Source organism: Balaenoptera acutorostrata, chromosome 15 (assembly GCF_949987535.1).
Source record: "Balaenoptera acutorostrata chromosome 15, mBalAcu1.1, whole genome shotgun sequence".
NCBI classification, from domain to species: domain Eukaryota; kingdom Metazoa; phylum Chordata; class Mammalia; order Artiodactyla; family Balaenopteridae; genus Balaenoptera; species Balaenoptera acutorostrata.
This window is the reverse complement of record NC_080078.1, coordinates 88,361,668-88,383,891: the sequence shown is the minus strand read 5'-3', so window position 1 is coordinate 88,383,891 and position 22,224 is coordinate 88,361,668. Positions and strand designations below refer to the sequence as shown.

The following is a 22,224-nucleotide window of genomic DNA, read 5'->3' as shown; positions in this document are numbered from 1 at the left end:
CCCAGCTTCCAACAGTTTGACTATGCTGTGCCTGTGCATAGTTTTCTTTGAGTTTATCTTAGTTGGGGATTGTGGAATTCTTCAAGCATGTAAATTTATGCCTTTCACCAAATATAGAAAATTCTGTAAATTATGTCTTCAAATACTCTTCAAATACTCTTTCCTGCCCTATTCTTTCCTCCCTTTTCGTGGTTTTAATTGCACAGATGTCAACATTTTGATTCTATACCAGAGATCCCTTATGCTCTTTTTATTTATTCCCCACTCCTTCCTTTTCAGACTGAATAAATTCTATTGATATACCTGCAAGTTCACTGATTTTTTTCCCTCTGTCATTCCACTCTTCTGTTTGGCCCATTCAGTTAACTTTATGGTTAGGAAATTTTAACTTTCAGTTCTAGAATTTCCTTTTTAAGATATATTTTCCAGTTCCCTGCTGTGATTTATTTATTTATTTGTTTATTTATTTATTTTGGCCATGCCATATGGCATGCGGGATCCTAGTTCCCCAACCAGGGATCAAGTCTGTGCCCCCTCCAGTGGAAGCATGGAGTCTTAACCGCTGGACCACTCGGGAAGTCCCAACTCTGCTGTGATTTTTAAAAAAATCTTTTCACTCGTTAAAAGCATATTTTTCTTTACATGAGTGATTATAATAGTTACTTTAAAATTTTCTTTTGCTAATTCCATCACCTGTGTCGTATCAGGGATAAATTGCCCATACTTTTTTTTTTTGAGAATGGCTAAGATTCTCCTTTTCTTTGTTTGTTTAGTAACTTTAGACTGTGTCCTGGATATTGTGTTATTTTGTGTTGGCCTTGGATTCTCTTATATTAACTCAAAGAGCATTGATTTGATTATTTCTGTGTTTGTGTTAGCAAATGGAAGATGACTTGGTGGGGCTCAGACAGCAAGTACTGTCCCTTGGACAGCAGCTCAGATCTCATCTCAGTTCTTTTATTCTCAGCCAAGATGCTTGGAGTCTACCCTATGCCTGTGTTCCAATGTCACCTGGAGATTTAGCCTCAGGTTACAAACAGAATTTGGGTCTCCCCTTCTCTCCTTCCTTTCTGGGATGCCCCCAAATACTTTCCAGAGGGTGTCATTGCCCAAACTCTATCTCCTGGCCCTCAGGCCAGCAGGACTGCAGGTGTTTTGTTGGTGTTTATCTGCCCTGCATGGCATGGCCTGCCCTTAGGCTAGAAGCTGTGAAAGCAGGCAGCTCACCTGGCCGTTCTCTTCTTCCAGGGCTTCTCCACTCCAGCACCTGCCTGTGCTCACTCTGGCTACTCCAGGCGAGCGTTATGTTGTCCAGAGTTCATAGTGCCGTCTGTGGCAGGTTAGTTCAGTAGGAGTTTACATACTGGCAGTGGAAGCCTAGCTTGTCCATTTCTGTGCAGAGATCCTGCCTGGGATCTTAAAATCCATTTGCATCGATCTGTAGAGTATGTTGGGGGAGAAATGACATTTTTACAATACTGAGTCTTCCAGTTCTTGAACGTGGTATATCCCTCCATGTAATTATTTTTTCTGTAATTTCTCTCAATCGTGTTTTACAATTTTTTGTCTATAGGTCTTGAGCTCTTTTTTGTTAGTTTTATATTAAGGTATTTGGTGACGCTGCTGCAAGCCAAGAATGCCTGGGGCCACCAGAAGCTGAAAGAGGCAGGAAGGATCCTCCTGGAACCTCCAGAGGGAGCGTGACCCTGCTGACACCTTTATTTTGGACTTCTGGTTTCTAGAACTGTGAGATTAAGTTTCTGTTGTTTTAAGCCCCCAAGTTTGTGATAATGTTACAACGGCCCTAAGAAATGAATGCACCTGCATTTACAATCAGTTATGTGTTCATCCTGGGACATGGATCCCCTCTTGACTGCGGCACAGCCCGCTGAGTCTGCAGCGCTGAGGGCTGCCGGCTGGGGCAGGGAAGTCTGGTGAACCAAGACTCTGGGAACAGGGTAGGGCCACCAGCTGCCATCTAGCTGCCCGTCTTTTTTTAAGATTGTTTTGTTGTGTTGTATTTCAGGCAGACAACAAAAGCATAGGAAATATAACAAACACTGCGTATCTTTCACACAGCCAGAGCAACACTGAAATTATTGACTCGTGGTTATGTTTATCCTTATATTTAAGAGAGCGTGTCTGATGCTGTCTCCATTTTATTGAAAAGACAATATACTGCTTAATAAACCTTAAAGTCCCACACAGCTGCCGGCCTGGGAGGCTGCCTTTTTGCTCATGGCCTTGCACGTCTGCACCGCTGTTAGGTGGCGAGGATGTACTGTTTTTGGGTTCTGCCGTTCTCACTTAACAAGAAACATTTTTCCCTGTTTAAACCTGGTGTTTATATTTACACTCATTTTCAGGCCCTTTTTTCTTTTCATGCTAGTTGGGATTTTTGTTTCAAACTACGGAAGTCACAGGGAAGCTGCTTGTTGAAACAAGTAAAACCACAGAGCGATATTCAAAGAAAATGCCCCAAGTCCCCAGGGTGGCCAAGGTTAACAGTTTGGTAGCGTCTCCCCGCCCTCCCATCGGGAGGAGGGGAGGAGCCACGTGGCTTCCGCCCCCACCCCCGCTCTCCAGGCGGGCCGTGCTCTGGAGGGCACCAGATGCGGGAGAGTGCCTCAGCGGTCGGTGGCTCCCACCTTCCCTGGGGGCGACCCCTCTGGAAGGAGAATTGGGCGGAGCGGGGTGGGGCGGGGAAGGCGGCGCACGGACGCTTCACCTCCCACACTTCCTGCAGGACTGGAGGGCGCCCCGGAGGACTCTGGGGGTGATGTCAGCACCACTGCGGCGCGGGGCGTCGGAGGGGTCCTGGCGGGCCTTCGGAGGACGCAGGAAGTCCCTGCACTGGGGGGACGCAGGAGGGGCCTGAGATGGTACCACCTCCTCCCTTCACTGAAGAGCTGAGTAACTACGGGGGCGGACGGGAGGGGGACCCCCTCCCCCGGGCCTCAGAACCCGGGGGTCACGGTCTCGCGGCAGCCAGTGATTTGCCCAGTAGCACGGCTGCTAACGCTTCTACCCTGACCCCGATCTGAGTGTTTTGAGTGTAAACTACGGTGTACATCTCTGTTTCCCACTATGGAGGTCGCACCCGGGGCCGAAGTCAGCTTGCTTTTGTTTGGCTCACCTGAACATTTTCTAATGAGTTGTCAACATTAAAGATGATGAGATTTTACACGTAATTCCACAATTCTGCTCTTGCTCGAAAACCAGACTGTCCGCCCCCGCTGGGCTCAAAGAGCGGTGGGGATGGCGCGCAGGCACCCCGGGTACAAGGTCCCCCACCCCAGGTTTGTTCCACCCCTTTCCTTTCCTGCCTTCTGGGCACTCAAGTTCGGGTGCAAAATTCCGGTTCTCTCTTCGCAGGGTTTCCCCCTGACACTGTGGCCCGTGGAGGCCCCTTTCCAGGCTCCAACCGCCGCGTCCATTGTCTAAACCTGCCCCGTGAGCGGGGCTCGCGGGGGCCGGCGGGTTCTTTTGTTAGGCGGTTAGAAAAGATCATTTACGTGTCAACAGCTTCCCGCATTGTGCTGCGGTCCGTGTGACTGCGGCGCGGGCTCTTCAGCTGGAGCGAGGCCGGAGGCACCTCTCTGCGTCCCCTGCCCCCCCCCCCCAAAAGGGAAGAGAACCACTAGGCATGTCCCAGAATACCATCTTTCGGTGAATAAACCCGAAAACACGCAGGAGAGAACTTTACGTGAATTCCTTCTACAGAGAAGGTGCTCGTAAGGTTATTTTAGATAACTTACTTCGTCAAAAGGATAGAACGGGAAATAAGGAACTGAAGAAGACCTCCAGGCTGGACGCTCCCTACGGGAGCTGCTGGTCCCGGCCGGCGCCACCATCTCACCCAGTAATTTACAGACACTCGTGTCCGGGGGCCGCGCCGCCGGAGAAGATGAGTCACCCTGGCGCGGCCCCGGGCGCCGACCCCCGCCCCGCCCCCGCCGCCCAAGCAGCGGCCCTCACGGCGCGAGACGCCGGGTCTCGGGCGGACCGAGGCGCCGGGCCGAGGGGCAGGCCAGCGCTCGCCCCGCCCGGTGCGCCGAGCTCCGGGTCTCGCGCCCGCCGGGCAGCAATGGCGCCGACGCCCAAACCGCCTCCCTGCCTCGGGCCCCGGCCCCAGCCCGCACCCTCCCGGGGCGCCGAGTCCCCGCGGGCGGCGACGGCGACTCCATAAGGGGCGTTGGGGTTCCGGGAGCACGGCGTCCCCGGCTCCCTCGCCTGCCCGCCCGGCTCTCCCGTCAGCTCCGCCCGCAGCCATTTTGGAGCGAGCGGAAACAAAGAGCCAGTCACCGCCGCCGCCCCCACCAGGTCCCGGCCGCGGTCCCCGCCCGTCTCGTCCTCCTGGCCTCCGGCCTCTAGACCGTCCGCCGGTCCGAACCCCCACGTCCCCGCCGGCCCAAGGGCGCCGTGCCCGCCACCAGCTACCCACCCGCCCGCCGAGCCCCGGCCGCTCTCCTGCGCACCGGCCTCTGCCGCTCGCAGCCATTGGCCGCACCTTTTAGGCGAGCGCCGCGGCCAATCGTGGGGCGCCGGGCGGCCGGGCGGGGGGCACCACGGCCAATGGCGAGGCGCCGGGCGGCGGGCGGGGGCGGGCGCGCCGCCGCGCCTGCGCAACGCGCCGCCACCGCCCTCCCCCCCGCCCGGCCGCCCGCGCCCCCCGCCCGGCCGCCGCCCCCGCCCCGCCCGGCGCGCGCCGCCCCCCGCCCGCCCCCGCGGCCGCCCGCCCGCCCGCCCGCCCGCGCGGAGCCTCCTCCCCGCCCAGCGCCGGCCGAGCGGCGGCGGCGGCGGGCCGAGGAGGAAAGATGGCGGCGGGCTCGGATCTGCTGGACGAGGTCTTCTTCAACAGCGAGGTGGACGAGAAAGTGGTGAGCGACCTGGTGGGCTCGCTCGAGTCGCAGCTGGCGGCCAGCGCGGCCCACCACCACCACCTCGCGCCCCGCGCGCCCGAGGCGCGGGCCGCGGCCGCCGGCGCGCTCGGGAACCATGTCGGAGCCGGAGCCGTACCGGCCGAGGGCGCGCCCGCAGCGGCGCCGGAGCCGCCCCCCGCAGGTAGAGCGCGGCGCGGCCTGAGCGCGGGCGGCCGCCGGCCGGGCCCGCGTCCTCACTGCGCTGCCCCGCTTGTCCCCGCAGGGCCCGCCGCGAAGCTGAGCGCGCTCGAGGCCGGCGTGAGCGCCGCGGCCGGCGCCGGGGCCGGGGCGGGCGCCGCGGCCGGGGCCTGCGCGCCGGGGGCAGCGGCCGCGCCCGAGCCCGCCGCCAAGCCCGCCGCCCGCAACGGCCCGCCCGGCGGCCCCGGCGCCGCGCAAACTTTGAATGGGAGCGCCGCGTTGGGGAACTCGCTCCGCGCCGCCGCCGCACCTGCTGTCAGCCTGCTCCACAACGGGCCCGCGCCCGCGCCGCCGCCGCCCAAGCCCGCCGCCGCCACTGTCATCCAGACGCCGCCCTTCCTCAGCGCCCACCCCGCGCCCGCGCCCCGCGCCCCCTCGCCCCCCGCGCCCGCCGCGACCCCCGCGACCCCCGCGCCCGCCGCCGCTGCCCCGCCGCCGCCGCCGCCCGCCGCCGCCAGCCTGGCCCGGCCGCCCGGCCCCCCGGCCGGACCCCCGGCGGCCGCGCAGAACGGGGGCAGCGCCGCGCCCGCCCCCGCGCCCGCCCCCGCGCCCGCCTCGGCCCCAGCGCCCGCTTCTGCCCCGGCGCCCGCCGCCAACAGTCAGCCCGGGCCCGCCGCCGCGCCCGCGCAGGTGGCCAAGGCCGACTCGCCCAAGACCGCGCTGCAGCCGGCGCCCCCGCCGCCGCAGACCCTGGCGGCCAGCTGCCCGGCCGGCGCGGGGGCCGGCATGATCCTCGGGCCAACTATGCAAGGGGCTCTGCCCGCCGCCGCCGCCGCCGGCCTCCCGCCGCCGGCCCCCGGTACCCCCACCGGGCTGCCCAAGGGCTCGGCCAGCACGGTGACCCAGAGTCTGCCCAGGACGCCCTCGGCCACCACCGGCGGGATCCGGGCCACGCTGACGCCCACGGTTCTCGCCCCACGCCTGCCGCAGCCGCCGCAGAACCCGACCAACATCCAGAACTTCCAGCTGCCCCCAGGTGAGTGGCCGCGCCGCCGGGCGGGTGCGTGCGTGCCCCGCAGCTGGGCGTCCAGGAAGTTGTCGGACTGGCAGGACGCGGAGGTCATGGGCCCTGCGCGGGCCTGCCGCAAGCGGGGGTGCGCCTTTGCCCCTGCGCGGGACGGTCCTGGGCGTGCGAGTGTGTGTGCGGGAGTGTGTGTGTGTGATGTGGCAGTGGGGGCTTCCTACCTGGTGCAGTGCTTGGCTCCAGCTTAGTCCATTGCGTTGCAGAGCTTCTCTGCCAGGGCTGCCAGTCCACCGAGGGGGTCCTTTGCTCCCTTCCTGGCCCTGTGTGCCCCTGCGCAGTCCCCCCACGGTGGAGAGCAGTAGCAGCTGCTGCTTCGGGGACAACTTACTGGGTTATTCAGTCTGGGCCCGTGGCTTTCCCACGCTTGGCACTTCTCTTTCTGATTTCTGGGATCAGGCATGTGGTCTGTGTCCTCATTGAACTTTTCTCCTTGTTTATTATACTGAGTTGTGATTGGTATCCCCTGCCGGTGGGCTAGGGACCCCGCTTTCCTGGTGAGGTCAGCGGAGTGATGCCCCCTCCACAAGGCTGGGCAAGGCTGCAGGGAAAGCTTTCGCTGCCCTGCTGACACCAGGATGGCAGAGTTCCCAGGTGAGCCCGGAGGAGTCGCGGGACACACAGCCTTCCTGGTCGGAGCCCTTGCCTCACGCCTGCTCTGCAGCCGTGTTTCAGCACTCCTCGTAGTCACCGTGTCGTTCTGCACGGTGTCCTCATGTAGAGGATGCCCGGTTACCTTGATTATTACTAGTGAAGTCAGCCGTGGGCACGTGCTCTCTCATCAGCGGGTCCCTCGGAGGTACAGAGGGTGCAGGAGGACGGAGCTTCCGTGATCCCACGCTCCATCTCCCATCATCTCGGCAGCTCTTTAGGTTTGCCAGCGAGAGGTCCCCCACGGCATTACGTGTCCCGCTGCTTTGTTTCGGGCTTCCTGGGCAGAGAGAAACTCCAGCACTGGGGCTCCCTGTCTTCCCTTCCATGCCCTCCGCCTCGCCTGCGTGGACTCGGAGCGCCCCTCCCCTGCTGTGTAGTAACGTGTGCCGCCGCACAGGAGTAGTAGAAACAGCACCTCCTGTGCCTGTGTCCCCATGCTTTCTGGAAAGAACGGTTGGTCACCTTGAGGGGATTTCAGCGTCTTGGAAGGAAGGTTTTGCTGTCAAAGTGCTGTGAAGTTTGGAGCGGTGGCGAAGCCTGGCAGGGACCTGATGTCACACGGGTGGGAGGAGGGGAAGTTCCAGCCAAGAGCAGTGTTTTGGGGTGGTTGCGGGAGCCCCCCCTGCTGTGAGGGGGGGTGTAAGTTACTTGAGAGGCGCGGGCTGCCCCTTGCAGCACAGTTTGTTTGCTTTTGAGTTTGTAGGCGGGTTTTATTAAAGGTTGTGTTTTGCTCATTATGTGTCTTTTGACCTTTTAGTGGAAGATATGTTTAATCTTCAGTAACGTTTAAAAAAGAGAATTCGTGGTTGTAGCACATTATGGGAAACGCCAAAATACTTTTTACCTAGTTATTAAAATACCTTCTCCGTGGTCCTCGGCACCTGCCTCGCTCCTAGCAAGGCCGGTTCCGTGCACTGCACTTTTGTTATTGAAAACTGGTGTGAGCTCGTCAGTAAATTTTGCGAGGCTGGCGCTGTGCCTGGCTCCCAGGGCGGGGCGGAGGCCCCCCTGCCCCCCGGCCTGCCCGGATGGTGCCGGTAGGTGTGGCCGTTTGGGGTTGACTGGATCCCCCTTGGTCTGGGCCTCTGCGTAGGTGAAGCCTTCGCTACCTTATTTCTTCTGGGGGGAGGAAGCTGTGGTTTGGAAAGGGCACCTCTGTCATCTTCGTTGTGATTGACCCTGGACTCTCTCTCATCTCCTGTGCTAGCGGTGTGTTAGGGATGTCTGCATGTGACAAGTAGGCGACTCCTTGAAGAGAATTGTAAAAGCGCTGACTCTTTGCATGAGTTCTCACGAGTCTTTGCATTAGTCCCATGTGTGAGAGCGGAGAACAGCTCTTGTTGACATTTGGGTGACAAATGCTGAGAGCTGTGCTTTAAAGGGGCCAAATGCTTTCTAGAAAATAAAAGATTCGCATTCATCTCTTCATGCTCCCCTCCCCCCACAGTTGATCTACTGATTTGGAGCGCTGATTAATTCCGCTCCTTCACTTTAATAACAGAAGAAGCACAAAAAGTATAGTTAAAATTACTATTAGTGCCCCACAGCGAAGTATCTTCTTTTAAATAGCATAAATTAATTCTTTAAATCAAAGTGACAGATTACGGATATTCTAGTTACCTCATAGGACTGGTCAATCAGAAAATATTAAATTCTGTTTGATGTTTCCTTTTCATTGAAATCTTTCATCATAAAAATGTACAAAGCGGAGGTGGAATTAACTTGTAAAAATAACTATTGCTTGGATGATCACTCATTCTTGTTAGTACTCAGGCATTAGGGGTGGGCAGGGTTTTCAAAGCTACACTTAGGTGTCAAGTGAAATAACAGACTGTTGGCAGTTGGAGTGTGGGTGAGAGAGGCCTGCCCCTCCCTGTACCTTCCCTCCCTGTAGGTCAGAGTCCGAGGGGGGAAACAGAGGGACAGAGGTTTCACCGAGTCCCTGAGGGCCAGTCAGGCCTTGCGTGTTTCATCCTCACAGCCCACCGTGAGCGCACGTTGAACTTGGTTTCAGTAAACTCAGTCTCAATATTCCTTGTCAGGACGGTTTTGTAAAGAGACGTTGATGTTATTGTAATTAATTTACTCACTTAAGGGTACCAGAGTCTCAATTTTATCTGCTGTGGGGAGTATCAAGAACACATAATCCTTCAGAGAGATTGTTGCAGCAAAGGCAGTGGACCCAAGAACAGTGAAAAGCACTAGTTAGTTCTGTACAGCTTAGAATAGTCATAACATCGAAGTAACGTTATTGTTATAGTTGAAAGGAGAGAAAAGTGATACGACACCAAAATTGGCATGTGCGCAAATGGTTTCAAGAGATCTTTTCAGATAGGTGTTACGCTAGAGATGCTTATTTCTAAAGGTTATCTTTTGGCAAACTTGCATTTTCAGCAGTGTATGTCTGTCTGTTCTGCTTTCACAGAGAATTTGTTCTCCTGTGGGTCTAAGGTTTGGCCGAAGTGTATGTCTGTTTCTATCTCATTCCAGGATAGAACACCTTTCCTCCATACCTGGGCTTCGGGAATGTTTGCATGGGGCTGGCTTAAGATGAACACTCCTGAGGCTGCTGAGGTCTAGGGCAGGGGTTCCTGTCCTTGGTGAATAGAATTATTGGATGGTGGGGAAAGGGGAAAAAGAGTCCAGGGTGGCCGACTGTGCTGTGTGGACCGGGTTGAGTTCTGGGAAGGCTGATCCTGAGCCAGGTGGCAGCCCCAGAGTTTTGGGCTCTGGACGTCTGGTGGCCGACTTTGGCAGAAGTGCTTTGGCACAAGGGACGTTCTTAGGAGTTTAGATTTTGTTACTTGAGGGCACTCTTGACCTGGGACAGAATATATGGTTCTTTGGAGCCTCAGTTTCCCCAGGTGGAAAGTGAGCTTGACCATTTTGTGAAGCACTGTGAAATTGCATTGGGAGGAACGGTACACACCACTGTCAAGTAGCGTTTATTCACACGCTGTCTCAGCTCCATTACGTTTCTCACTGATTTCCAAGCAGTATGTTGCTGTAGAGGTAGCAAAGTTTAAAACACAGTTTTATTCCCATCAAAACCATGCCAAGATTGCACAGGTTCTCAGTGACCAGGGAGCCTGGTGTGGTGGTTGGCTCTGCTTCTGTAAGTGAGAAAGTTGCTGAGGTTGTCACAGGTGGGCCGTAGACCTGGGGGACATGTCCTGGCAGCCATGGGGGGCAAGGGGGTGCAGCTGTCTGCAGAGAGAGTGGACCTGGGCAGGGGGCTCACTTTAGGCCAAAGGCCTTCACTGAGTTTTTCTCTTGACATCTTTAGATAACAGTGACATTTGAAGAAAAAAAAAAAACAAAACAACTCTTGGGGAGCTGTACGCGGCCAGCACTGTCAGCTCTGCTTAGCGTAGCACAGTGGCGTCTGAGTTCGCTTCCACACCGCCGGCTTGGAGGCGAGGCCCGCAGCGGGCAGGCAGGCGGTCACTCTGCCTCGCTCTCTGTCCCGCCTTGGAACCTGGCTGTCCGCAGGGTGGACGTAGCCGTCTTGGTGACGTGCACTGGGATGACGCACACATACGTGGGTGTCTTTCGGAGCTGGTGGTTCTCACGTTTTAGCAGCAGCCAGGAAGGGGGTCCCTCAGGCCCCTCCGGGGCGTCTGCTCTCACTGCGCTCCAGGGCGGCGGGCCCTGCCCTTGTGGCGGAACCACCGGAGTTTGAAGAGACAACTTTCCGAGCACTACGGCGTGAGGGGCGGGTCCTTCTTTGTGAGGGCTCTGGAAGGAAGCGGTCGGGAAAGTGGTCTCCTGGCCAGGGGGCGGCTGTCTCGTCCCCCAGACTGTGGGGTGGAGCCTGGGCTCCGGCTCCTCAAGGGCTTGCAGAGTCTCTGACAGGTGGGCGCTGGGCCCCCCGGCGGTGGTGTTTGATCAGAACGGGAGCGGCCGGGTGCAGACCCCGCCCCGGGGGAGCAGCTCCGTGGGAAGAGCAGCAGACGCACCTGTCTGTTTCCTTGAAGTCGTAACGAGACGCCGGTGGTTCCCATGTGCTTCCCGAGCCCGTTGCAGTGTAAGCGTAAGCTTTCCTCATCGCAAATGATACGTTCTAAGAAAGCTTTTTCATAAATCACTAGTTGTATGTGAGTTGATCAAAACATAATTAAAACCGTTTTTGAAAATCTTGAAGCAGAGATTTTGAAGGACTCTGGAGAAACTTGCCTGAGATTTGGGGTAATTTGCATAGGTCTCAGAAGCACTTTTCCTTGTCTTCATGTTGATAACAAGCAGGAGACTCAGATTTTCTTGATTGTCTTGATTTGATTCGGTCACCGTATAGAGCTCTCACCTCTGAAATTTGTCTCCGGCTGGAGGTCAGCAGCCTTTTATTTAATCAGGCCTTTGATAGTAAATAAAGCAGTCGAACTAAGTAAGAAAACCAAAGGAGAGGGGAGCTGTTTGCAGCAGGACCCTCTGTCCTGGGTGCTGTGCGCCTGGCAGGTGACTGAACTGTGCTGTTTCCTGCTGGGCCTGAGGGGACCATGGCTCCTGGCCTGTAAATTACAAATGCATGCACTTCAGAGCTTCTTGCTTAGAATAATTGCCCTTTAACGCTCAGTGAAGTAGAGCAAGTGCTATAAAGTCATGATTGAAAATTGGAAACTTTGTATTTCTAGGGTAGAGCTATGCACGGTTTGAATGAGAAATTTTGAAATTTTAAAAATAAATAAATTTATTTATTTATTTTTGGCTGCGTTGGGTCTTCGTTGCTGCGCGCGGGTTTTCTCTAGTTGCGGTGAGCGGGGGCTACTCTTTTGCGGTCCATGGGCTTCTCATTGTGGTGTCTTCTCTTGTTGCAGAGCATGGGCTCTAGGTGCGTGGGCTCAGTTGTTGTGGCTCACGGGCTCTAGAGCACAGGCTCAGGAGTTGTGGCGCACGGGCTTAGTTGCTCCGTGGCATGTGGGATCTTCCCAGACCAGGGCTCGAACCCGTGTCCCCTCCATTGGCAGGCAGATTCTTAACCACTGCGCCACCAGGGAAGTCCTAAAATTTTTGAATTTTATATGTCCTCGAATAGCTACACCAAGGAATTAAAACCTTCAGTAAACAAAGAGATACAAAAAATGTCCACAATTTAGATTCCTCCCCCCGCCCCCATTTGAGAAGTGCATAGATGTCGCCCCTGTTTGTCCGGCTTCCTTGTCTGGCCGCCTGCCTGTCCGTGCTGCTGCATGGGCGTGGATGGAGGCCGTGGATGGAGGCTGTGGATGGAGGCCGGGGATGGAGGCCGGGGATGGAGGCCGGGGATGGAGGCCGGGGAGCTCCCCACCCTCTCGGCGTAGGCATCGTGAGCCGGGCTTGAAGCAGGGCCTGTGAGTGCAGAGCCCCTCTGCAGCCCTGCAGGCCTGTGAAGCTGAGTTGGACTTTTGTCCTTCCCTCCTGAAGTTAGAGCCCAGATGGGAACTTTCTGCCTCTTCCACGTGGCCTGGGAGGAAGGGACATGCACGCTGATTTTGAGCCCAAACGTGTGACCAGGTGAAGAGGAGGGTGCGGGATATCCACGCTGACACTGGGGGACTAGCATCCTCCAGCGCTTGTTGCCAAATATTTTCTAGTTCCAGAGGTTGGGGGAATCCTAAAACGGTTCTTATGACCCTATCAAATTGGGTGTCAGATTTTAGAACTTAGGGGCAAGCGGTAAGAAGGTTCTAGCTCTCAAGTGACTGGTTTTTGTGGGGGAGGTCAGTGGTCTGAGTAGACACCAAGTGGACAGGGCAGGACTCTAGTAGCCAGGAAACCTAAGCCCTCCTCCCCAGGGCTGGGCGCGGCCTGCCAGGTGTGTGTCTGCTGGTCGGGGTGGCAGGTGTTGGCTGGACACTCCACAGAGGGCAGAGGGGCCTGTGGGGTCGGCGAGGAGACTGCGAGCTTTGGGGAGGGAGAGGGCAGCGCATACCGCCCACGTGGCCGTGTCTCAGCGTCACGGGGAGAAGGCAAGAAGGCAGCTTCTCCACTCCGAGACTTTGTGCTGAAGTATGTGGACAGCTGCTCAGGAAAGGAATTTAAAGGAGTTTTTACACCTCTCATAGGGGAGCTCACCTTCATAAGGTTTATGCAGACGGACGCTGGGTGGTAGTGAGCCCAGCACGTAAGAGACAAGTCTGCTGCATGCCTGTTTGATCTGTAAAGATGCTGTAAAATAGTAGCATCTTAAGTATCACGACAGGTATTTGAAGAATTAAAAAGGAAAGCATTCTTGATTGATTTTTGAAATGTAACTGTGTTATTAAAATCATTAGTCACTTGAAAATGACTCCTTTCCTCATCAGTTTTTTCTGATCATAAAATTAGTTTTATTCCCTTAGGAAGTTTGGAAAGAAAGGGGCCCTGTGGCCCGCCTTCTCCTGCCTGAGTTTTGAGTGCAGCTCCCACCCCTCAGTGATCTTTGAAGTTCCCCTCGTCCGCCGGGACCCCCACTGCCTCGGGCCGACACTTCGTCGCAGGCCCCTGTGACAGGCTGCTGTGCTGGTGTCCACTGGTCTGTCACGAATGACCCTTAGGTGGCTGTCCTTGTGTCCACTCTGTGTGCGTCTGCTGGGCTGAGCACTTTCAGGTCTTTGATAAAGATTGTCTTCCGAAGAGCTTGACCATTTACGCTTTTGAAACCATGGTTTTTAGAAACGTGGCCAAAATACGGCTCTTTAGAAATCGGTAGTGTTCTAAAGACTTTCCTTAGAAAGTTGTATCTAGTTTTACGTCACTTTTTTTTCAACCAGGTGAGGTTAATTAAATCCCTTGGTTGGTGGAGGTGTTGATGGAGACGGCGGCCCGATCGCACTCATGCCTTCCAGGCGTGGGCTGAGCCAGTGAGCCAGGCTGCTGTGGGGCCGGCGTCCAAGCTGGGGGCCCCCAGTCCCCCAGCGCCCCCGCTGCCAGGGTGCTTCGTCGTGCTGCGCAGCAGGCAGCGCACAAACACGCGGCGCCTCGGCAGGGTTTCTCAGCCTACGTTGATGACGGAGTGGACGAGGGATGTACCGCCGGCCGGGAAGGCCTTCCGAGCAGGCGAGTGAGACCTGGGTGGTGAGAGAGGAGCCGTGTGCCGCCCGGGACCTGGGTTCAGGCGGAGGAGGGAGCCAGTGCAGGGGCCCGAGGGCAGGTCAGGGAGAAGGTCCTGGGCCGGAGTGGGCGAGCGGGGGTGGGGGGAGCCACGGGGGATGGGGGGGGCTGGCTGGCTAAAGAGCCGTGTAGCCAGGTGTGCTGGGGGTTTGAGTTTATTCCAGGTGCGCTGGGAAGGCTTTGGAGGGTTTCGGCAGCGCAGCGGTAGAATCCGAACTGTGTTGTGAGAGCACTTTGTGTCTGTGGCCTGTGGAATGCAGGGGTGAGGTGGTCGGGGCAGGACGGGCAGCGTCCAGGCGGGGCAGGTAGCCGGGCCTGGGGTGCCGGTGTAGGGTGGAGCGCTGTGGACTTGCTGATAGGCTCAAGGCCAGGGGCGAGGACGGGAGTCCGAGAGGGACTGAGATTTGGGACCACAGTGACACGGAAGAAGGTGGAACGTTCCCTGGGTGGGCAGTGAGGGTGGGGACAGATGTGTGTGTTTGGACACGTTAAGTTTGAGATGCCTCTTCCCAGAGGAAACATCGGAGGTGGGTAGTTAAATATAAGGCAGGAGCTTGCGAGAGAGGTTGGAAGAGGTCAGAATTTGGGAGTCGTGGCATTCGATGGGATTTTTGGTTGGGGACGGTCACCCCCAAGGGAGCCTCAGCGCAGACCCAGCGAGTGAGGGCTGCCTCCTGGGAGAAGGTGGGGAGTGCGCAGCCCCCCCTGCTGGGGCGGAGTTGGGGAGGGCAGAGGGTCAGGAGGAAAGGGTGGCCCTGAATGCTGCCTGCTCTTTGGGGAAGAAAGACATGGGGTACTTGTTTTAAGAGTGTTTTGTGATGTCGGATGTTTGTCATTGAGGGAGTGCCATCCCCTGGCCTCTTTGCTGTTTTATTTATGAAAACGGCTTAGAATGAACATCATTACTTTCGACATGGTGCGTGAGTTGATGAACTCAGGTGGTTTGCAGTCCTCGACTTCCTGCCACGTGCAGATGGAGGGATGCAGGGGTCTGTAGGTTTCTGGAGCCGGACGGTCCTGTGAAGATGACCTCCCTTGATGAAGATGCTGAGACTGGAGGTGAGTGGCTTTTCAAGGACCCGGTGGCCAGTTACCGAGGGGCTGGGCCCAGAGAGAGGCCGGCCGGCTGGGCCTCCAGGGTGCCTGCTTCTTCCCGTGTACCCCGCACGGCTGTGCCGACTTGAAACAGCTAATGCACAGGGACGGGGCTTTTCACGGGGAAAATCCATATGGCGAGAGGCTGTCCCCAGGGTGAGTGTGCCCGCCACCCGTTCTGGAGACGCAGGTGCGGGAGGGCGTGGAGTGCCTGGGCCGCGGGCTTCTCGGGGTGGCAGGAACCGTGCTCCGCGGTCCCGGCTTGGAAAGGCCCCTCACGGCGCCCGCGGGCTCTTCTCTGCACGGGCCGCAGGTGCTCCGGTCGAGGCCATCTTGCCGGCTGGAAAGGGGAGCGGTCAGGAGGCACCCTGGCCTTGAGGCCCGGGACCTTTCTCCTGATGGCAGAGGCCGAGGGCTCCTTCGGCCTGTGTCCGGGGGCTGTCTTGGTGGACAGCCAGCAGCCCTACTCGTGGCCCCGCAGGCCAGGGCAGCGGTTGGAGGGCTTGGTCCCTCATCGGTCAGCAAGCACTGACTGAGCACCGGGTTCAGGTCCGACCTTGTGCTGCCGCAGCGCGGTCCCGTCCTCAGGGAGTGCCTTTCTGACGGGGTCGTGGTGCTGAACCACTGTAGGTCAGTGCGTGAGGGCAGGGGTGGGGCGAGTGTTCTGTCATTTCTGAGATGCAGTGTTATTAGTCAGTCCGTCCCCTGGTGTAATTGCTCAAAATAGAGGTTCCGTCTGTTATATTCAGTTCTGGAGGCTCCAGAGTTTTCTCTGCTGCTTTGGACTGATTAGATAACAAGTCAGGTCTGGTGCCACTTAGTTATGTGTTTAGCAGTTTAAGAAACTCAGTTCAGAATGCCCACTTCGAAAGTCCTCGGGTGATGTAGTAAAGATAGCCTCCAGCTGGGCCACGGGGAGGCAGGCAGAGAGCCCTGAGCCAGAGCTTGTCAGTGATGGTGCGGGTCCAGGCAACGCTCCCGGCCGCTCTGGGCCTCGGTGCCTGGCCTGGGCCCTCGTGGACTGACCCCTGCTTCCCTTCCACGCTGAGTGGTTGGGAAACCGCTGCCTGGTGCTGTCTAGGTTTCCTGGTCCTGGAGCTGTGCGGGCTTTGCAGACACACCTCCGTGGGGGCTCTGAGGCTGCGCTTGGGGGTGCTGTTGGCTTGGCGACCTTGGGGCCGCCAGCAGAGTCTCCCGGTGTGGGTGTGGGCTGCCGACCCGCTGGGGACCTGCTGCCCTAGAGACAAGTGTTGTGTCCCCGGCCTAGCCTTAGCAGGGTGGGACAGGTGAGTGCGGGGATGCGTGGGCACGGGCAGAGCTGGTGGAGAGCATCCGGGCTCCATTCTCCGGGTCAGCACGGCCGGATGGCAGGGGTACACCGTGTGCAGGAAGCAGGTGGGGTGGGGCCCGGTGTGAGCCCGCTTTCGTGGCTGTGCAGGGACACCACTCGGATCTGTGTTCCCACCTGTGTTGTGCCGTGTGTTCCTTCACGCGTGGGCTTTTTCTAGTTGCGGCGAGCGGGGGCTACTCTTCGTTGTGGTGCGCAGACTTCTCATTGAAGTGGCTTCTCTTGTGGAGCACGGGCTCTAGGTGCACAGGCTCAGCATCTGTGGCTCGCGGGCTCCAGAGCGTGGGCTCAGCAGTTTTGGTTATGGGCTTAGCTGCTCCGCGGCATGTGGGATCTTCCCGGACCAGGGCTCGAACCCGTATCCCCTGCATTAGCAGGCGGATTCTTAACCACTGCGCCACCAGGGAAGTCCTTAAATGTTTGTTCTTATAGTTGTGTGTATTTTAAAATTTTCCAAGCCAATTCCTGGATGTGATCATGAATGGATGCTTAGTGTGGTGTCGTGGGCGGTGCCACGTGGCGCTCCAGACGTGGGAGGGTGTGGTCGTGGTCACTCAGGTGCCCCTCACACCCTCCTCACTCAGTCCCCCTCTGCTTGGGGCAGTTCCATATAGGGACCTCCGTGAGTTCTCACTGCTTGGGGAGGAAGCGTGGGCTCTCGACAGCGGCCTGCCCGCGGGGGGTTCACAGTCCTATCCCCCTGCTCCTGCGCATGCCTGCCTTCTTTTTTTTTAAAATTTATTTAATTTGTTTATTTTTGGCTGCGTTGGGTCTTCATTGCTGCGTGCAGGCTTTCTCTAGTTGCGGCGAGTGGGGGCTACTCTTCCTGTGGTGCGCGGGCTTCTCATTGCGGTGGCTCCCCTTGTTGCAGAGCACGGGCTCTAGGTGCACGGGCTTCAGTAGTTGTGGCATGTGGGCTCAGTAGTTGTGGCACATGGGCTCAGTAGTTGTGGCTCGCGGGCTCAGTAGTTGTGGCGCACGGGCTTAGTTGCTCCACGGCATGTGGGATCTTCCCGTACCAGGGCTCGAACCCGTGTACCCCATGTTGGCAGGGAGATTCTTAACCACTGCGCCACCAGGGAAGCCCATGCCTGCCTTCGTCCTCATCAGTCAGCGCCCAGGTCACAGCTGTACGTCACGGCCACTCTTCGTTTTGCCGAGAACATCACTCTGGACACTTCTGCCCGTCATCAGGCACCAGCTCCGGTGTTGCTCCTGGACCCTGGCGTCTGTGGCCCCCAAGGCAGAGCAGGCCCTTCCTCAGGACTGCATGTCTCGCGTGTCTCTCACTGAGGCCTGTCTCCATGTGTCCCAGCAGCAGGGCAGGTGGCTCTGAGCCCGTCCAGGTGGGGCTTCTTGGGGGTTACCAGTTGGTTTTGACTGTGGTCTCGTCAGCAAGGCAGGGGCACCTGAGGGCAGGGGGCGTGGCTTGTGCGTCGCTCCTTTTTGACCTCAGCATCAGCATGGCGCTCGCGTGGTGTGCGTGCTCGCCGCTGAGTCAGGGAGGCCTGGGGGCGTTTGTGGTCTCTCCGCTCAGTAGACAGGCCGAGACTTCAGGGAGCCGTTGGTTGAGATGGAGACCAGTGGAGGACAGGATAAGTGTGTTTGGATCTGAGATGTGTAGACGTGAATTAGTCATGGTCTCTGGTCATGTAACAGTTTAATAAGCACCTGTGACACCCCCGGCAGCAGAGCTGGGTCCCTGCCCACCTCCCGCGTGACTGACTGGTTCCCACCTCTCTGGCCACGGCAGCCATTGTCCCTACTCATGGTCACCACACCCGCGTTTCCCCTTCCTACCTGCTCGTGGCGTCTTCCTAAAGGTTGCTGAACCGTGTGTTTGGTTTTGCCGTAACTTTGTAGAGAGGGCCGTGCTGTGGGCCATCTTCTGGGACCTTGGCTTCTCGGGTGTCGTGGTGCAGGAGTCGTCCTCCTGCAGGGCGGGCGGTCCTTTGTCACCTGGGGACCCCACAGCTTCTTCAGTCCCGCTCACCTCGCTGGGGTGTCCAGTGGGGGAGCAGGGGGCACAGTCCTGTCGTGGCAGGAATCGCCAGCCCAGGAAGCGTTGCCACTTCCCAGCAACGTGTGGGATATGCTGAGCACAGGCCAGTTATTTGCTTACGAAAACTCACGTACTTGGTTCTAGACGCTTGCGTTTGGGTTGTTCCCTAAATGCCCAAGTGAGTGTCGGCGGGAATTGAGATGTGAGTCAAATTCAGAAGTGGGTTCAGGGCTGGGGACCTAGAAGGGGGGGGTCCCTGAAAGAGGGATGGTACTTTAAACCAGGGGGTCGGTGTGCTCGCCTGGTTTGGGGGACGGGTAGGATAGCCAGGGAGGAAAGAAGCGCCCACAGGTGTGTTCTGAGACCTTCTGACACCTGGAGGTGGAACAGGCGGGTGCCGCAAAGGATACTGCAGAGGAGATAGGGGAAGAAGGGGGCCCTGGGGCGGGGCGGGGAGGCAGGTGTGGGGTCAGGAGCGTGTCGAGGAGGTGAGTGTCTTCACCTGGCGGAGAGGTGAAGATGGAGCTGCCCTTGGCTTGGGCCTGGAGGCTGGTGACTGGCACGGGCCAGCCTTGGGGAAGGTGAGAAGGGCCCTTGGGGGTGTCAGGATGGTGCTTGGGGACTGTCGGTGGGGGACATGCAAGTGGAGTCTCAGGAGTCTCAGTCTCTTTGGTTGTTTCTGGGCTTGTTTCTGAAAGATGGGAGATTTTAGAGCACGGCTCTCCAGTGGAAATGTGACGTGAGCCATACGGAAAGTTCAGTTTCCAGTAGCAGTTAAAAAGGACAAAAAACATGAGCGTACAGCAAGATGAAAGTAATTTTAACATATTTTAGCCCACTGTATCATATCGGGCTGTCACCCGTGTCCAAGTCACCCTGAGCTGTTGGTGCGCCTGCGGACTCAGCACAGCCCCGCCTGGGGCTCGAGGTGGCTCCTGGACGTGCACCTGGGGACGGAGAGTGCGGCGGGGGAAGGAGGGTGTGTGGTCAGGCCCTGGAGGAGGTCGCTGGGGGCTGGGCACTGAGCCAGAGGGAGGCTCTTGGGCAGAGCTGGCCTTGGGGGTGGGGGAGCGTGAGGAGCTGCCGTGGGGATGGAGTGGGGAGGGGTGTGCAGGAGACAGGTGGGAGGGTCTGGGCTGGATGGGGGGGGCCCTGCCTCCTTCCCTGGGAGCGGTGGGGAGGGGGGCCATGTGCGCTGTGGCCTGCCTGCGGCAAAGCACTGGGTCACGGGGAGAAATCGGGTGGTGGGAGCGCCCAGAGTCTACCAGGGTGGCCGCGGGGCTGAGGTTGGGCGCGTTAGCACGAGGATGACGGATCTGTGATTGCTCAGCGGCAGCTTTTTTGAGAGTGAAAGGAGGACACGGATAACGGAGCTCAGACAGGACGGGGCAACCATTGCTCTGGGCGGGTCGGCCCCGTGGGGCTGGGGGGTGCAGCCCACGGCGGGAAGAGGCCACGCTCTCCAAGTACTAGCGAAAGCAGATTTAAAAAAAAATATATTTATTTACTTATTTATTTATCTTTGGCTATGTTGGGTCTTAGTTGCGGCGTGCGGGATATTTTGTTGTGGCGCGAGCTCTTCGTTGTGGTGTGCGGGCTCAGTAGTTGCAGTTTGCAGGCTCTCTAGTTGAGGCACGAGGGCTCAGTTGCCCCTAAGCATGTGGGATCTTAGTTCCCTGACCAGTGATCGAACCCGTGTCCCCTGCGTTGGAAGGCGGATTCTTAACCACTAGACCACCAGGGAAGTCCCCAAAGCAGATTGTTTTAAAGACAATTTTTTTAGAGCATTTTTAGTTTCACAACAAGTTAAGAGAAAAGTATAGAGATTACCTGTATGCCCCCTGCCCCCGCACATGCATAACCTCTCCCCTATTATCCACACCCTCCACCAGATGGTGTGTTTGTTACAACTGATGAACCTGCATTGGCACCTTATCATCACTCAGGGTCCATGGTTTACATCAGGGCTCACTCTTGGTGTTGTACATTCTATGGGTTTGGACAAATGTATAATGACATGTGTCCACCATTATAGTATCATACAGAGTAGTTTTACTACTCTCAAAATTCTCTGTGCTTCACCTATTCATCCCTCTCTCCCCCAACCCCCGGCAACCACTCATCTTTTCACTGTCACTGTCTCCATAGTCTTTTCCAGAGTGTCGTATAGTTGGAATCATACGGTATTGTAGTTTTTTCTGATTGGCCTCTTTCACTTAGTAATATACACTTATGGTTCCACCCTGTGTTTTCATGGCTTGATTGTTCATTTCCTTTTATCACTGAGTAATATTCCACTATCTGGGCATACTGCAGTTTATTTATCCGTTCACCTGCTGAAGGACATCTTGGTTGCTTCCAAGTTTTGACAGTTGTGAATAAAGCTGCTTTAAACATCTGTGAGCAAGTTTTTGTGTGGACATGAGTTTTCAGCTCCTTTGGATAAATACCAAGGAGCAGAGTTGCTGCATCATATGGTAAGAGTATGATTCGTTTCGTAAGAAACTGTCAAACTATCTTTCAAAGTGGCTGCACCATTTCACATCCCCACCAGCAGTGATGAGAGTTCCTGTTGCTCCACATCCCCACCAGCATTTGGTGATGCCAGTGTTCTGGATTTTGGCCATTCTGAGAGTGATACAGTGGTATCTCATTGTTTTAATTTGCACTTCCCTGGTGAGATATGACGGGAAGCATCTTTTCATGTGCTTATTTGCCATCTGTGTATCTTCTTTGCTGAGATACCTGTTTAGGTCTTTGGCCCATTTCCAGTTGGATTGTTTGTTTTCTTACTGAGTTTTAAGAGTTGTTTGTATATTTTGATTAACAGTCCTTTATCAGATGTGTCTTTTGCAAATATTTTCTCCCAGTCTGTGGCTTGTCTTCTCATTCTCTTGATATTGTCTTTTGTAGAACAGATGTTTTTCGTTTTAGTGAAGTTCAGCCTATCAGTTTTCTCTTTTATGGATCCTGCCTTTGGTGTTGTATCTGAAAAGGCATCACCAGGCCCAAGTCATCTAGGTTTTCTCCTCTGTTATCTTCTTGGAGTTTTATAGTTTGCACTTTACATTTAGGTCTATGATGCATTTCGAGTTAATTCCCATGAAGGGTGTAAGGTCTGTGTCTAGATTCATCTTTTGCTTGTGGATGGGTGTCCAGTGGTTCCAGCACCATTTGTTGAAGAGACTGTCTTTGCTCTATTGTATTGCTTTTGGCCCTTTGTCCAAGATCAGTTGACGATATTTGTGTGGGTCTATTTCTGGGCTCTCTGTTCTGTTCCGTTGATCTATGTGTCTATTCTTTCCCCAGTACCACACTGTCTTCATTACTGTAGCTTTTTAGTAAGTCTTGAAGTTGGGTAGTCAGCCCTCCAACTTTGTTCTTCTCCTTCAATATTGTGTTGACCATTCTGGGTCTTTCGCCTCCTCTCCGTGTGAACTTTAGAATCAGTTTGTTGATACTCATGAAATAATGTGCTGGGATTTTGATTGGGAATGTGTTGAATCTACAGATCAAGTTGGGAAGAACTGACATCTTGACAGTATTGAGCCTTCCTATCCATGAACATGGAATATCTCTTCATTGATTTAATTCTCCTTTGATTTAATTCATCCTTGTATGTATTATGTTAGATTTATATCTAAGTATTTAACTTTTGGGTGCTAATGTAAATGGTATTGTGTTTTTAATTTGAAATTCCATTTATTCATTGTTGGTTTATAGGAAAGTGATTGAATTTTTTTTTTTTTTTTTTTTTCTTGGTTGCGCCCCACGACATGTGAGATCTTAGTTCCTCGACCAGGGATAGAACCTGTGCTCCCTGCAGTGGAAGCGTGGAGTCTTAATCACTGGACTGCCAGGGAAGTCCCGCAGTTGAATTTTATATATTAACCTTGTATCCTGCAACCTTGCTGTA

At 55.9% G+C, this 22,224-nt stretch overlaps 1 protein-coding gene across 1 annotated transcript in view; it reads left to right on the top strand.

Annotated features, from left to right (window-relative positions):
- Positions 1–4,769: 4,769 nt before the first annotated feature.
- TAF4 (TATA-box binding protein associated factor 4) overlaps positions 4,770–22,224 on the top strand; it is a 70,868-nt gene continuing 53,413 nt past the window's right edge. The window contains exon 1 of the mRNA XM_057529911.1: positions 4,770–6,096. Coding sequence (XP_057385894.1) covers positions 4,818–6,096 — 1,279 coding nt within the window. The 5' untranslated portion in view covers positions 4,770–4,817. The remainder of the gene's footprint in view (positions 6,097–22,224) is intronic.